General features: G+C 39.9%; 1 protein-coding gene across 2 annotated transcripts in view; it reads right to left on the bottom strand.

Moving 5' to 3' along the window:
- The window catches only part of filip1l (filamin A interacting protein 1-like), a 96,490-nt gene that overhangs the window by 6,883 nt on the left and 71,538 nt on the right, over positions 1-18,069 (bottom strand). For both annotated transcript variants that reach the window (XM_084921631.1, XM_084921632.1), the window contains exon 5: positions 1,785-4,620. In XM_084921631.1, the coding sequence (XP_084777757.1) occupies positions 1,785-4,620 (2,836 nt within the window). The remainder of the gene's footprint in view (positions 1-1,784; positions 4,621-18,069) is intronic.

The raw sequence follows: 18,069 nt of genomic DNA, 5'->3' as shown, positions 1-18,069 counted from the left end.
CCACACGGGTCTTCTGTCTCCTTCTCATTCTGCCCTTTTCCATCATCTTCTCTTTACTCCGACCCTCATGTGAGATTGAAATGTTCCCAACCTTTTTCAAGCCTGCATCACATCATCATCTATTGAGATCTATTCATTTAAATCGAGTTTAAACTTAATCTTGTTTTCACATTTAATTATATAAAAATGTATGTTGTTAAAATAAGTTTTCAGCCAGTTGAATTATCATTGTTTAGGCGAGTTTCATCTGAGTGTCAGCTATGTTTACCGTTAGCCACTGCTTTCATCTGACCATTTAGGAGTTATAGTTAGCTTATTAGTAACAATAAGCCATTACTTTAGGCTACAGCTCCAATTAGATGCAGAGTATTAATCTTTATATGTGAAGTATTTGTTCACATTTATGTCCCTTTTATATTCATCTATAATTAAAACTATATATAAACTTTTTGTGTTGTGTTTTTTCAGAGAAAAAGAAAAGTCATGACTCCCTACATTTTTTTTTCTCAGTGGACCTAATCCTCATCTGTATATGATGTATTTATTGCTTTTGGGCTTCTGTTTGTACTGTTTATCCTTTACGGTCATATGAGTTTTAATGCTTCTATTCATACCTATTCACGTACACTCAGTCTTCCCACGTAATCCATTGTCTCTGCACATACACCCGCAGGCTTTCTTGTGCTGTTACCCCTGGTTTGAAATCACAGATGTAATCTAGCAGGTACCCTTTGCAGTGCTGCATACACGATTGATGCTAAAAGTTTTCATGGTCCAGTGAATATGTAAGATTGTTTCAGTTATGTTTGAAAAACCACGGCTGAAGAACAACTGCGGTTGTTGCATTTTTAAAAGTACAAGTCTCACCTTCCACAGCAGCTTTACGGTGCGCTGCACTAAGGTTTAAAGGTTTTAAGCAGAGTTTCCATTATGTCATTTAAGAGAACTCCCAAGTTCACACAACTGTGGTTTTCTTTCTCAGTTACTGGGTTTCTGTGTCCCGAGAAGAAACTATGACATCAGCTTATGATTTTAACTCAACCATGAGAGAATCCCTGAGGGTTTTTTGACTTTTCTTTTGTGTCATCTGGTCAAATATAAGCACTGTGTTTTTTATTCTGAAAAATCTTCCACTTGAGTCTAACGGAAAGTGATCTGCAGACATTTTGACTTTGACTCACTGGATTCAAGTCTTTAAGTGTTAAAACGTTACAGTGCATGCAGCACAAATCAAATCAAAGAGCTGATTTTAATCTATTGGCATATTCCCACATTATATGTATTTTTAAAAAGAAAAAAATCTAAACATGCTGGATTTAGTGAATAAATGAAATAGGCAAGCATGGATGACAAACTAAAACATACTTCTTTTTGCACACTTTAATTCTCAGGAAAGCAAACAACTTAATAATAATGCAGTATGTGGAGTATGAAGTATAAAAATTGGTACGATACATCAGTGTGAATAGTCTGACTACATGGCAAATGTGCCACTGAGTACAATACAGTAAGTGCACTTAAGTTAAAACCTTGTGTTATGTCAGATTAATTCAAGTTCTAGTGCTTTATTTTTTTCATGCAGGCACACAGTTGTTTGAACTTTATCACACAGAACCAAGCAAACCAACAAAAATGAAAAGTAAAACATTCAACCGTTTAAGCTCAAAAATGAAGCAAATCAGACTTTTTTTTAGGGTATAGAGTTGGGGTATAAGAGGTATCTTATGGGCAGGATGGGATGGAAGGTTTTGGGGGTTATCAGGTCAGTCGTAGGCATTACTTACTGTAATTTGTGATGGCCTTTGGATTGGGGTGGAGGTGGGCTTAATCATGATGCTACTTGTGATTTTGCTGTTGGCTTTGACAGTAGGAGAACTGCAGTTTGCAAGAACCTGAGTCCTTTGTTCCGGAAGTCCAGGCGTGTGGCATGGACTCTGCGTTTGGGACGAAGTGCTGATGCCCTGAATGAATGGGCTCCCTAAGTGAATGTGGATTTTGTTGTCCTCTGTGGTGATGACGTTGGGCCCCAAGCTGGGGGACCTCTGGACCTGCCAGCTGTTCTGCCTTTCGGGGGTCACGCGGAAGACGGCGTGTCCTCCAACAACCTCGACTGGCTCCGTGGATAAGGAGCGGTCGGGGGTGCCTGTCATCACTGATACTATTTGTATTGGTGACATGGCTCTGTCTGGGGTTACAGAGCCACAAGAGTCTGGGGTCATCGCTCTGGAGTATGTAGCCATAGTAAAAGGTGACAGGGCCCTATCTGGTGAACATGGCTCATCAGACACAGAGGAACTCTTAGATTTTGCTGTTGGGGAAATGGATTTTGCATTAGGGGATATAGATGCATTCTGGATGATGGTAATTCTTTGTTTGGGTGGACCCCCGCTTGTGGGTATGACAGCAGTGCTGGTGAATGACTGGGTGTTTTCTGTGGTTGGACTGGTGATCTCTAGCGTTGCAGTGTTGTGTCCGTGGTCAGGTGTCACTTTAATATGCAGAGGCTGCCCAGGACTGTGGGTCAGCACGACGTCTCCAGGCTGAACATGGCTGCCGTTCTGCCGCGGTTGCATTTTTCCATTGACCTGATGAGGAGCGTCTTTGTTCTTAAGGAGTGGGCCTCGTGCTCTTTTCAGGTTGTTGTTAAGATTATTTACATTATTGATAATCGAGGGGCTACATTTGGTGAGCTGCAGCTCATTGCTGTAATTTGCATTTTCTTCTGGTTCGTTCTCGTCGTACAGCTTGCCGTTCACCACTGCACGTTCCAGCGGTGGCATACCCTTGCAGTTGGGAGACATGAAATCAAGTGGGTCTGTCTGAACCTCCTTAGTGGAAACATGCAGGTCTGAAAAGCGCCTGCCGTTCATTCCTGGGCGAAGGCTTTTGCTGAACCGTCGGTATCTTTCCAGCTCTCGAGTGAGCGTCTCCATTTCTCTGGCCAGTTCTTTGTTTCTGACTTCCTGCTGGGTCATTTTTCTCTGCAGTGTCGAGTGGTCAGTTTTCATGCGGCAAATGGACTCTTCTGTTCCCATGTATTCATGAATCTTCTCTTTCAGAGCTGCCACCTCTCTGGTCAAATGGCTGGACTTGGCCTCCTCTTCCTTAAGGCGTTTGTAAAGGACGTGCTCTTGGTTGCACTCTTTCTTTTCAACCAGCTGGTACTTTGAAAGCTCTTTTCTAGATACTTCCAGCTCTTCCATCAAGGCTTTAGCTTTTTCTTGCTCGTTGTTAAATCTTTTCTCCAGCGATTCAAACGCCTCTGTTTTTAATGATTCGCCTTCCACCACTTTCATGTCTTTTAACTTGCGTCGGAGGCGTTCGACTTCCTGGGTCAAATCTTTTACTTTGTTGTCTTCTTGCTGGAAGCGGTTAGCAATTGGCGTTTTGATATTCTCCTCTTTAGCCTTGTTTCTCAGGTATTCTCTCTCTATTGTCTCAAGTGATTGCAACCTTTTCTTCATCAAGCTTATTTTAGACTCCAAATCGTTACTCTTCTCCTCCTCAGCTCTTAACCTGGCCTTCAAGTCATCCTTTTCCTTTGTAACACTGCAGATTTTCTCCTCAAGCTCAGCCTTTGATCTCAGTGCTTTCTTGCTTTCGTCAATAAGCTTCTCTGTAACTGATGTAACTCTGTCCTGTTCAGCCTGCAGTTTGCCTGTGCTGTTCTGGACTTTGTTCTCCATTTGCTTCAGCTTCTCTGCCATTGCCTTTCTCTCATCCACCAGCATCACTGTGAGAGTCTTTAGCTTGGTGAGATCTTCCTTCAGAGTCAGCTCTGTCTTTCCCAGCTGGCTTTCAGCAGCCTCCAATTCTTTGACTCTGACTTTGAGGACTTCCAACTCACTGGTCAGAACCTTTGACACCGACCTCTCTTTCTCCAAGTTGCTTTTCAGTGAGCTGCATTCTTGTTTGCTCTTACTGAATGCATCCTCTAGTTTCTCCAAGTCCATGATTCTCTGATTCAGTTTGTCCACTTCAGCTTTCAGGCACCGGTTTTGGCTGGCCTCTTTCTCCAGTTTTTTGTTGAGGTCCCTGCATTGGTCCTCCATTCTGATCAGCTCTTCATCCTTTCCCTCCATTTCAAGTACCCGTTTTCGTAACTCTTCAAGCTCTGACATGAGGCCAGAGTTTCCACACTCACCGCGGCTAATTTTGTCTCTCAGCTCTTGCAGTTCCTCCTCAGCCCTGCGCAGGGTTTTATTGGTCTCCTCCAGCTCATCAAGCTGCCTGCTGAGAGCTGAAAGCTTCTGACGCAGCTGCCTGTTTTGGGCATCCTCGCTGGTTAATTTGGCAGTCATGGCTTCCTGTTCCTGATGGTATCGACTGGCTTGGTCACGCAGCTCAGCCTCCAAGCGACAGACCTTTTGCTCCTCTTCCTGCAGACGAGCATTAGCTGAGCTCAGCTCTTCCTGGGCTTGTGAAGAACTGGCACTCAGTTCTTGAACCTTAGCTGTCTGTTGATTCAGCTGCTCGGTAAGACGCTGCTGTTCATCCACAACCATCAATGCAAACGACTTGAGTTTTGTCAGCTCCTCCTTGAGGCTTGCCACCTTTTTGTTGTTTTCTTCGTCTTTGCGTTCTTGGTAGGCCTTTTCCTGATCAATTAACAGCTTTAACCTGTAATAAAAGGAAAGAAAAAAAGGAACATGATTTTTAGGAATTTGATTAGTTAGCTTTTTTCCTGACAAAAGTACGTTATTTAATTAAAAAGCACAAAATATAGAAAAAAATTTAAAAATAGGCGTTAATTAATTTTTGAAACCTTATATAGGTTGATATTTCCTTTTAATATTTACCTTTGTATTTTGTTATCTTTTGATAATTTCTCAATTATTATTTATTTATTTTTTGGCTGCTTAAGTCTTCCATAGAGGGTAAAAATAGAGCATCCTAAACCTAAATATCTAAAATGCTAATCCTGTTTATCCACTAATATTATATAAGAAAACCCCTAAAGGAACTCTACACCCTCACTGTTGTTATCCATACAGTCCAGTTATCCAAGCTCTGACACATCATAAACACTGTTATTTTCCCAGCATTTCTAAGGAGGAATAAAGTTCTTGTGTCATGGAAAGTTTAACACATAATAAAAAAAGCATCACTTTATGTTCTGAAATACCTTTGGTTAATTTTTGTTCCCTCAGTGCCAGCTAATTCTCATATGCTTTGAAAACCTGAGTTCCTACTCTAAATAGTGGGTCTTAAGTTTAACAATCAGTGAATTTCCGAAAGTTTCCACAGTGGGTGAGGGGGTAGCGTAAGACCTACGTCCCCTGTCAGAAAAGAGACACACAGCCAAATGCTGACCTCTGAAAGTGATCATCTGACTGGACAACATGACATATTGCAAGCACAATAAAATATGTCTGTGACCCACTTATAATCTAAATCTGAGGCCTGATTGTTAGCTCATAGAAGGAAATAACTGCATCATTGCACAAGAGCAAATCAGGAAATCAGGATTCAAGCAAAAATGAGAAACACTTTAGAACGTAAACTTTTTTAATGTCTGTCACAGCTGACAAACTGACAAAAATAAAAAAAATCAGAAGCAGTCTGTTTAAGAAAAATAACAAGACCCGACAGGGTAGCATATGTAATATTTATATTTCCACAACTAATGAAATACCATATTTTTATACTATAGAATATGTTTGCCATGTGATGCAGCTGTAGTCCCTTAAGTACAGTGTGCAGCCCGGGTCAAGGCATCTGGCACATGCATGCATCACCAAAGTGCCTACAGCCCCTGGAGAAAATATGTTATGACTGCTGTGTGTGCGTCTGCCAGGCATTTCCACACAGATGGCCCACTGGCATGGAACAATCCTTTAATTAAGGGGTTCCTCTACTACCAACCCTCCTCCCCCTCACTAAACCCACCACCACCTACCCACCCTGCTTTTTTTTTTTTCTTATACTTTTAAAGGAATTCCCCCTGCTTCCAAAAGCAATTACAGCTCCGCAGGGTTTATTCAGAAGACCCCCCCCACACACACACACACACACACATACACACACACACACACACACAGACACACACACACACAAATTCCACATGTACACTTGGGTTGTGGGCCATGATGTAAGTGTGGTACAGTAGGGTGGGTCACTTCTACAGCAGTATGTCATTTCTTTCTTCAGTAGCTGCTAAAGGGCAGTTGGATTTAGGGGACACATGTAACTAGATCCATGTGCTGCTATTACACAGAAAAACACCCAATAAAGTACATATAAATCTGTATGATTAATAATAAGACCTAATTATTAGTGTGGTTGTAATGCATTATGGGAGGAAATCTTTTTATGGACAAGAAAAAATAAACTTATTTATAGTAAATTATGTTGAAATTTTCTAATAAAGATGTACCATTCTAATATTGGGTATAGTCAGAGTAGAGCATTGCACTAGAGGTGGTTAGATCAATCCAAATATTGATAGTATCGATAGCAACGCTGGTATCGGTATTGTATCGATACTGAAGCGCCAGGGTTGATACTTTATATAAATATAACTCTAACATGCACTGTGAAAATTGTCTGAACCTTTCTGTTTCTTATGTTTTATTTGCTTATAGCACATTTAAACAACAGAAGGTGACCCAAAGCGCTTCAGAGACAGGCACATTTACATTCCAAGGTGCCAAAAACACCCAGTTTCAAAATGCATGAAAAGCTTAAAAGTGTGTTTTGTTGTGCAAACTAATTATTGTAGAAAGTAAACGTCACAGTGATTTATTGGTCATTAACATATGTTAATAATTTGCAAACTGATAAAGATTCATCTCATAAATCATGACACCCTGTTCTATAAGTATCGGTATTGGTATCAGCGATACTGACCCTGTATTTGGTATCCGAGCGATACCAAAATTTATAGTATCACACAACACAAGATTGCACCATCCTTTATAGTTTAGCTTTTCATGGTTAATTCAAAGTATATTTACTCAAATATTATACTTTAGTACCATTTTTTTGGAAAGGTTCCCCGGTATACTACTTTAAACTTCAGTCAATTACATTTAAACAACTACAAAAGCTCTATTCACTTTTACTACTTATATTCCAGTTTAACTTAAAACAGAGACAATCTACACATTTTGATCTATTCTGGTGAAATTACATGAAGAAGTTGAAGTTATATGGTGGTATATATTACTACACACTTACACGTATGTCAGTTTAAAAAAAAAAAGATTTATGTCTTGAATAAACTACTAAGGATTGATATGGCTGCTATGCTGGGGTTATTAGGTGACATGGTGTTCAACAGTGTATTAAACAAATCTCTAATCATGCCAGAAACTGCAGACTGCTTTTTCATTTCAAGGTATCTGATAGCCCCAAGGACTTGCACTTTTCTGTCTGGGTTTTATCAACATAGCTTGCTCTTGTTTTTAATTCTATCTCCTACACATGTTGATTGCAAATCAAGCCCAGGACTACAAAGTGCTTGCCAGTGGTGTCATCAAAATACTTATCGCCTCATCAGGAGCCATGCATGTGCTGAAAGGTTGCGTTTTCTTTGATTAGATTATGCGTGTGAAAAGCTGCAAAGCAAAACTCCTCTACAGCAGGCAGACATGTCCTTTTCAAACCAGTCTGTAATCACTATTTATTTAATCTCTTATCTCTGTCCCCACTGTTTTCCTAGTGATGTCATTGGCGAAAATAGAAAGATCAACATACTTTGTTCCCTAGTATTACTGGAAACTCTGTCACTCTGGCTTAAAAAAAACAAAAACCACGTTAAAAAAAAGTCCTGAAATGGATATTAATCCAAATTACTGCATGCAAGAGAGCTTTGCATTACTAAAGACAAATTCTATCTCCTTTGTAGGACTATATTACTCTGTGCCTGATGTACTCTGTGGTACAGAAAAAAATCTTTAAATCAGATAATTTGTTCCCGGACTTCTTCTCATCAGGGACACACAGAGAGATGAATGTAATTGGCCAACAGAGCAACATCTGAGACCATTTTGGGTTGTTAGATATAATTTAGAGCACACTGCGTGTTGCATGGATGGGGCAAAAATAGACATAGTGACACTTGGTGAAAAGAAATACGATGGACTTATCTATCGTGATGTCACCCATTGTTCCACACCTTGAGCTGTCAACGTTACCATATTAGCCAAAGCTTTTTTTCAAGCCAGACATTAGCTTTTATTGATAAAAGGGTGGATGGCTAAATTAGCAGCTAATACTAGCTAGCTTGGTTAGCAAGCTGCATTCACAAAGTGCAACACAACAGACCCATATCAGCTTATTAGTGTAATTAGTGTAGTTAGAAATAATAGAGTAGTAGAATTTCCCTCAGCACTTCTGAAGGACAAACTTTTTGGATGGTCTGTACCATAATAATCTAACATTAGTCAGATAATTTATTAAAATGCAACATACATACAGTGAAGAGGTCCAGTTTAATGACTCAAAGTAGTGGATGAGGCTTAGCAGACTCTGATCAGCTTCAACTACCTGCGTCAGGGAAGCTCAATTGTCCAGCTGGATAAGTTATTAAAAAAATTATCCCACTTAGAGTTGTTATGAGAGGGAGAAACTATCCATAGAGGCCAAAACCTTTTTCCTCTTTTTTTTTGGTCAAAGTTGAAAACATGTTTTCTAATGCTTTGGTCTTCCATTTTAAAATGGGAGCCTTCCACGACTGACTCCTTTGTGGAGCCAACCTCAGGTGGCACCTAAAGGAAGTACAATCAAACTTTTAAATGATGGTTAGTAGCTCAACCTACCTGCTGTCACCATCTAATTTACTATGTGTGTTGCATTTTCAGGGCTACATTTTGAACCCCATCACGCTACATTTTCAGCATTGCAAGAGTGTAGCTCCTTTACGCAGAGATCTGTGATTCTTGAAAAAAGAGCTGGTCACATAACAGTTTAACAGCTATCACTATTACCACTCATGGAGCAGCCTGTGCAAACTTTGCATCAGGTACTAATTTCATTCAGAGCGGTTTCCCCAGGAAGACAGATGCACGGTCACCACTGTCAGTCGTTAAGTGTCATTGAAAAACAAGTCGTGCTGAGTGATTTAGTGTGTTAGGGTCCTTGAGTGGATATCTTAATGTTATATTATATTTTCCTTTTCTCTCAAATGTACGATAACATGAATGCACTCAAAGAAAAGGAAACATCCAGTCGGGAACTCTCAGCCAAGTCCATACGGGAGACACACTAGCACACATTACAGCTTTGCCGAGGGCTTCCCTCTGTTTTTATGCTGGAAACTGTGGCTCACCCGCTGTGTGTAAAGTGCCGCTGCGCCTCCTCTGCGGGTTGCTGTGCCATTTCCTCACCGCAAGCGATTAGGTCATGTATGTATAGACTAATATATCCTGTGCACATACATGAACATCTCCTCCTTCTTTAACAGATGCTGGTGTGACAACAGTTCAAAGGGAGGACACTGATTGATGAGGTCCATGGACTGTATTTAAAATCCGCACAGGCCAAGTGATATGCCCCCAGAGTGCAATCAAAACGCGTGATATATGTTGTTCGGGTATTTATTAACTTCCTGCTAGTGGTATTATGATTAATAACATGGTGTGAACCAAACAGAGACCTGGATGTGACTCTCCTGAAACATTTGGGTCTTAAGCACCAAAACTGTTTTACTTACTTTAAACACAGCTGCTGTTTTATATAATGCAGTTAATGACATTACTCTTAATTTCAATGGGTATGACTTGAATTAATTTAATATACTTATTACTATCATCACAGTACTACGCCATCTGCTATTGCACACGCACTCAGTTGCACACAGTCATTTTTCTTGTCGTTACACATGGGACCCAAATATTTGTGTGTAATTCAATTAGGCGTACATTGTGTACTAATTTCTGCTTATTATGTGACTTACATAGTACACAACGAGGAACATTTAGGACCTTACCTTAGATTTCCCTAATTTTACAGTCTACATATTTTAGTTGTCATATTAAGGGCTCCTTTCCGATCATTTCTATTAAATTCATTCAACTTTTATAAGAATTTCTCAGCAAATATGCAAAAAGATACCTGGGAATTAAAACCCCCACAATGGTGTCTAATTAAGTAGAATCTAATGTCTTAATTTTCCTATGCAGCTGTTTTAAAGAAGACGCATTTCAGATGTAACTTACAGTAACTATACAAAATATAATTTAAAAGAACAACCAGAATGACAAGATGCAAGTCTGAAAATCGGTGTGCGTTCAGGCTCATCAAGGGAGCAGCTCTTTTAAAGTTTTGAAAGTTCTTCTCCTCAAAGGCAATGTTTTGTGTGCCTACCTGTGCCAGCGGCTCTCTCTCCCAGCTTTACTGCCACAAGCTCATGATCAACTTGCCGTACAACACCCGGGCTCTCGGCTCTCCCGCTCTCTCTCTGATTCTCAGACTCTTAGTAGCAGTAATGTGGGCATTCCTGCAGTCAGACCAAACAATAAGGGATGTGCTCCCTGCCTATGGACCATTACATCATCAACATGTCCTTATATGGAGCTTTGCATTGCAGAGGCTCACAAGAAGGGGGTGTGCTTGCTCGCATGTGTAACTGTGCTTGAGCAAGCCTGCTGGAGTAACTGTTTAACTAAAGGTTGTGGCACAAAAAAAAATAAGAAGGGAAAAGGTATGCCTTGTCGTATGTAATGTGTGAAATATCTGCACGGTCTGTCAGTGCTCTAGAGGCCGAACAGTAAGCGAGGAGAGATGAAGAGTTCGAGTTACAGTATGTCCTTATGGGTCTTGTCAGCTTAACTCATTTTTTCAGCCAAGGGAGAAGAGGGGAAAAAATAATCAGCTTGCAAAGTTAATAAGAGATTCTTGGATGCGGATTTGTAACTGAGACCAGTGCTGGAGAACATGACAAGACTTGTAACGCATACTGTATCTTTGTGAAATGTATACACAGCCCACTCCTAAGAGATCCCCTGGCATTTAGTCTCTCAAAAGGTTTGTTAGTGATGCTGATTAAGCTCAGGGAGTGTTTCCCTTATAGCCACCTAGTAGCAGAACCTGTTTAGTGTCATGGAGCGGTGAGCACAGTTAGTATGCTGTATTATGGAAATTCGAGTTAAAACCTATTTAGTTTCAAGCATATTAGAGTGATGAAAAAACATAAAATGTAGTTTCTTCTCCCTAGGCAGTGTTTTTGTGCACATAATGGCAGATTTAGTTTCCAAGTACTGACCTGTTCTTTCAACAAACACGGCCCATTATGTCAGCCAGGTCTTCTTTTTTTTTAAACTTTTAAGCACTATTTGCAATTTTTCATAAATGTCAGATGTAAAAGTAGTAGAGAGCTCATTTTTACTACCTCATTTAGTACAGTTAGGAAATGGCTGGAGTAACGATGATTTCTCCGCACATGCTCAGTGGGATTCTGTCAATTCTTTTGAAAAGGAAAAGGATCGTTTGATCCTAATTTTGAAGTTTTTTTTTTTTTTGGGGGGGGTGACTGCAGTTTTAAAACTAATTAATTAGGGATGTTATGAAACCAGATTTTTTTGGGGGGGTCTGTACCAATATGAGTAGATTTGCTTGATTTACCTAATACGATGCCAAAACAAGTCTTGTTTTTTTGTTTGGTACATATTGTCAGTATAAGCATTTATATAATGTTAGTCATTGCAAACATCTGAGCTGACAGAACAAAGTTGATTTTGCAACAGCAGTTCCAGCTATCTTAAATAAACATGTGTATTTCAGCATAAGAATGATAATATTTTGGATATTGTTGTATGCTGAATTGAACACATCTGGATGCCATTTTTTAGGTGCTTCGCTAAGCTGGAAATATCTCTTTCCTTTGTCTGAAAAGCACAAAAGAATCATTTGCATATTGCCTTTTTTTTAAATCAATTATCACCCCTTATTCATCCACCTACAACACAAAGTACTTCCATACCCGACTCTTACTGCTTTTCTTATCAATGAGTAAGGATGGAGCTATTGAAGTATCTCATGTGACATCATGTGGGCAACTGATGAATAGTTGGACATGATACAATCACCGGTTGCTGGGGGAAAATGTGTATTCACCAACTGATTACAGAAGTTCCGGGGTATTGCTGGCTGTTATTGGGTAAAGAAGCAGTACCAAAAACCTCCTGTAATTGGTTTTGTTGTTAGAGGATTGCTAAGATTTCCTGTAGATATTTCTCTACAAATAATAACTATAAGCTCAGCGGTAATAAACTTGAAAAAGTGTGACACAAACTGGATTCGCCTTGCATCCGACTTTGGACAGTTTCACTACAGCTTGGAGAGTGGCTGGGCAAGTCAGTCAGTTCCACTCAAACTACAACCGCAGCAATATCCCAGCACCCAAAACAATCACTGGGACGATTTTACCAACTGGTTGGGGAATACACGTGCCAGGCGGTCACTGACTGGTCTGTAGGCCTGCATGACTGGGGTCTTATTCACTCGATCCTATATTGTCACCATGATTCTCACACTTCAAAAATGGCACACAAGCTAACATCGTGTGGTTTGTGGTCACATGTCTGCAAAACCTCAATTGCAGCAGCTGCACTGGTCACCATCTTCCACATATAGTTGTCCTGTGCTTGTGGGCACCCTCCTTCTTCAGCGCATAAGGATAGACTAGAGCGCTCGATTTATATGCTGCCGATGTTACCTAGGGTAGGGTAGCCAACATAGTGTAGGGTATCATGAACATTTGTTCTGGCTACATTCCTAGTTTCATTTGAATCTTCAGGTTATTCATCTAAAATAGCTATGCTAATACGGTTGCTGCTAGCTAGCATACACGATTTTATCATGACTGCATATAGCCTAGTATAAGTAAGTTAGTAGTGTATTGATGTACTTTTCTTTTCTAAAATTAACATATTTCGCTCAGTTTATATGTAAAAATAAAAAAGCAGCTCATTAATAAAAACAGTGTGTGTTGTGTGTGCAAACTGTATTAAATACAGACAAAAAGTGGGACTATTATATGGTTAAAAAGCAAAGTTTCCCTCACTGTAGGTTTGTCTGCAGTGGATATATAGTGGTTTGATGGCACAACAAAATAAGAATGATTACTTTACATGTAAGAAGCTTACATTTTACAAATTTAGAGCGTTTTTGCTCGTTTGAAGTTTTGTTCTGTGCAGCAAGAGTATATTGAGATTGAGATGCAGATAATGTTCTTGAGTCATAGCCAATTAATAATTAATAATCCAGTCATTTGTTGTTTAGTCTCCTGCAGAAATAGAAAGAAGGCTTAAGTAAGATGATTAGATATGTAATTGGATATCTGTCTGTTTTTAGGCCTGCTTTTGATGATGGGGTGGGGGGTTTAGTATTACAATTTTCCCCACTTAGTGGGCTGGTGTATTTCGAGTGATCTGAGTATGGGGAGAAATGTCTCTTATACACATCAGAACTACTTTCTCTAGTAAAATAAACTTGTGTGACTATGGTCATATGTTTTTATTAAATATGAATCTGGAGGCTGGAACATAGAAACTAAAGCAGCCATCATGGCCCAGGAGCAAACAACATCTGCTTCCCAGCATATTTTTCACAACTTATTTGCTTATTTATCTTCTCAAAATCCAAAGTATAAAGATTAGACATTGGAGCTCTGCCTTTGGACTGAGCCAGGTTATGAGAAAGTCTGAAGCAACGGTTGGGTGGTTAAACATCTTACCTGTGTGGTGAAAAGTGGCTTTAAGCTAATGGCTCCACAAACAAAACAATGGCTTTCCACACTGTGATGTAATCACAGCTTAAGTCAGCGCACATCAGTCTTTATCCATGGCGCATTGTTTGGCTCATAACGCCAAAGTCTTTATTTTTTTCCTCATTGGGGATGTTCTCACCTTACTCAGCCTGAAAATTCTCAGCCTTTAACTGAAGACAGAAGCCACAGTGTGTCACCTATTGTCACATGAGGGGCGCAAATTTAATCTTTAAGTGAGGTTTCCCAGTTTTTCGTGGGAATAAATGTGCCCAGTATATTCCAGACAATAGGAGTGGTGACACTTCAGGAGCATTTCAGCGAGTGACATAACTAGCTCCTGACAAACATGGTGCGAGAACAGCAGGGTTTCATGCTCGGTGTAAGGTGACAATGCATGGCAGACAGCAAATGAGTTACATAACAGTTTGTAAAAACACAAAGCATGTTCTACGAGTACGTGCTTCAGGCAGTCGCAGTTATAAGTGATTCCAGCAGTGTAAGGGAATAACGAGGGCAAGAGTCTTCCTGTCTCCTGCCCACTAAATACAATATGTCATGGCTTCACAATGGCTGAGGTCACTGTTGCTAAATGTTACGAGCTCTGCCAACTGAGCTGAAGGAACTGGATTTTCTGGGTAAATTTAAAGCGACAGTAGGGCAGGATTAATATGTTAAAAATATGACCATGTTAAACTTCCTTGATGACCAGGATACAGATTAAAGGCTCGCAAGTGTTCAATTTACACGCTCATCTGACTTTATGACCCTTCCTGTCAGCTGAATGCTATGCAGTATGAAGAAAAGTCGGTACTATCATGTATTTCTGGCATCACAGGATGTAATTGTGCATTGACCATGCAATAATACTGGAAATGAGGCTTTTACATTCAAATTGAGTTAGCGTTCAAGGCCACAAGCATCTAGGAAGCGTTTTCACCAGAGTCTGGACAACTTTAAGGCCGGAAATGTAAAACCCAAACTTTGTCCAGTGGCGTATTCCAAGCAAAATTCAATTTAGCCGATACAGCGGATGCCAGCATACATAATCTGAGTCGATGTCTGTTCATTAATAGTGCATGGAGCAACGTTCGTGAGTCGCAGCGGGTGCCAGACACGACTCACGAATTCCTAAAAGGAAGTAAACTCAAAACATGTGGCCCAACAAGTTGTGTTTAAAAAAAAAAATCCAATTAATCACAGTGTTTTTTAACCAATTGGAGGAGACTGTTGTTGGAGGACAATGAATGAGGCTGTGTGAAAACGTCTGGATAGCAAGTCTGTGCAAAGAGTGTTGGTAGAAGCCAAAGATAGCATGTCTTTCAGGTCAGGAAGTTCCTGTGCAAACACACAAAATGTGATTTTGTTTGGTGTCTTTAACAGGTTATATATCACCAACTAAAAAGACAGGGACTGGGTAGAGCTTTCTGTATGGGAATTGTCACATGTTACTCAACAGCTAAAGACCAAAGAGATGAGAAGCTGAAGCACAAGCAGAAAGACATTGTTGCCTACTTTTCTGAGACTGAAGTCTTCACTCATTTCATAGACGAGCTGTTTTTTTCAACCTTTTGAAAATCTGCACAGTGCAATACTTAGTGTGACGGATTACCATCAGCACGATCTGTTATAGCAATGTGTTTTTCCCCATTTCCCTGCAATAAAGTGTTTGTTCTTGGAACAAACAATTCGGTCATCCAAAATAAGACCCTGTTTCTAAATCAGGACATATTCGGAGCCCTGAGTACTGTACACTTGAAACAGATGTCAAGGATCAAACACAAGAGCGGGCCGCACAAACATGTTTGCTGTGACAAGCCTCTGCCAAATGACAAATAGTGTGGGGATGAAGAGGTGTTATGCAACCTCAGTGGAATGACTATAGCGCTGACAATACACACAAGAATGAAGGTTTGGGATTTGGTTTGGATGAGCAACGTGTGCTTTTTGAACTCATCCAGTCTCAAGGCACGGTCTTCCGCCATTTCGACATGTTCTTTTGGACCTGGTATTAGTGGGAATTCCAGATGTGTACATGATGTGCTTATCTTGTACATGAAGCATTAGTGGGTCTGAAAGACTGATGGCCTGCTTTCTAGTGCTTTGTTCAGACTGACACTATCATGGTTTCCGGTGTGATTTTGACTGGGGATGATACATCTTTGTCATCACAACAAGAACAGTTGAATTGTACTGTTTACCCTACAGCTGTGGAGGAAAAGTAAAGCCTTATTTTCAGAGTTTGAAGTTGGCTGAGGTGTACAAGTATTGGTTAAGGAATGATGGAAAGATGCATGACACATGAGTCACATGAAATCGGCTGATTCTGTTATTTACGTGGTTAAAGGGAAGCACACCGAGTTTGAGTTCTAACATTAATCACCAGGTCTTGAAATGAGGTAATATGACCTCAGATAAACTACAAAACAAGTTTGGGCAGTTTGCTGCTCTGGAGCATTCAGGCGTGTGTTAACACAATGCCAAGGACAGACATCAGCAGTGAGTTTAGAAAAGCAGTTATTGCTGCCCATAAATGTGGGCAGAGTTATGAGACCATCTCCAAACGATTTGAAATCATCCTGTAATGAGAAAGATTATTAAGTAGCAGAAAACATTTAAGATAACTGTCAGCCTTTCCAGGAGTGGATGTCTCAGCAAATTCACTCCAAAGTCAGACTGTGCAATGCTCAGAGTAACTGCAAAAAACCCCAAGAGCTGCGTCTCATATAGTGTGTTATATAGTCTGAAGCACGGTAGTGGAGGTGTGGTGATTTGGGCTTGTTTTGCAGCCACAGGACCTGGACACCTTGCAGTCATTGAGTCAACCATGAACTCTTCTGCATGTCAAAGTATTCTAGACTAGTATTCTAGGACATCTGTCCTGGATCTACAACCGAATAGCTGACCAGTCAAAGTTCAGACCTCAACCTGACTGAAATGCTGTGGTGGAAAATGAAGTGATGTTATAAAGAAGAGAGGGCCTAAATTCCCCTACAATGATGTAACAGACTGATAAAGTGACAAAGAGCTTGTAGGCTCTACAAGCTACTGAAGGATGGGATGTACTTAGCTTTTCACACTGCTTCTGTATTTCATCTTAATTTTGTTTAAATATACAATGAAATGGTGAAATCTACCACATGCTGTTTCACGCCTCAGGTTAGATTTAAATCATTTTAGATGTTGCTAAGGACCAGATGATTTTTAAAAATATATTTATGCAAAACAATGTTTTATTTAAAGATTATTTAACGATATTGTGTGTTCCTTCTTTGTTCCTGTTTCATAAGATCATTTTCTTTTCTTCTGTGAATTTAGGTGCAGCTTGAAATGATTTTATGGTGAAACTTTCATCACTAAGTAGACTTCCTGAATTGTGGTTTATCTTTGGACATGGATCTGCATAACCAAAATCAGTCTTTTATCAACTCCGAAGCACATGTTTCAAAATTACTTCAAATTTGTGGGGGAAAAGAATGAGAATAACATCACAGTGAAGTACAAATTATGTCAGGGTGATAATAAGTGTGTGTCAGACACATGACATTTACACAAAGCATTTGAAGACTAAGAACAGCTCTACAGAATTGTGCAGGTGACAAAGCTCCTGAACCACGGTCAGCAGCAGACCACATGAACTGGACGGGCAACTTTGACAGGGGGGGAATCGACTCAAGTCATTTTGCTATTCCATTAAAAAAAAACATGCACCTGCACTCACACACACTCTGTGCATAATTACAACCATATATAATATGGTACAGTCAGGGAAATGTAGCCACAGTTCTAAAAAATGCAAAAATATCTGTCTTAGATTGCAGATGCAAAGCTTTTCTCTGTATTACTGTATTTAAATCCAAATCCAAATCCAATTTATTTATACAGCACATTTAAAAACAGAAGGTTTGCCCAAAGTGCTGTACAGAAACGAAAGGGGAAAACACAAGATAAAACCACTGACACTCACATTAAAACATAATAATACATATAATAGCTTACAACATGATGCACCTTGAGGCTGATTTGGCCCTATATAGATCAAATTTAACTGAATTACACTGAAAGCTGGAGACACACAGGGGAAGCGTTTTCTCTAGGTGCAGAAGTGGATCCATGAACTCACCACGCACTCGTACAGCTGACTGTGTGCACAGTATCATGCTTAAAATCAACTGCACAAGCTGATGAAAGACCTCTTTTTAGATTCAAAGAGTAGTGCTGTACTGCACTATACCGTGCATAATACTGCAAATTTTGGTATTGATCCAATAACAATTAAATACAGGGCCAATATTGGTGATATTGGCGGTGTGGGTGTTTAGGTTTTTCCAAATTGCATGAATTAGTGTAACTTATAGTTT

The sequence above is a fragment of the Perissodus microlepis genome, chromosome 23 (assembly GCF_051167445.1).
Source record: "Perissodus microlepis isolate ML-2025 ecotype Zambia chromosome 23, ASM5116744v1, whole genome shotgun sequence".
NCBI lineage: Eukaryota > Metazoa > Chordata > Actinopteri > Cichliformes > Cichlidae > Perissodus > Perissodus microlepis.
The sequence above is the reverse complement of the archived record's forward strand: the minus strand, read 5'-3'. Positions and strand labels throughout refer to the sequence as shown.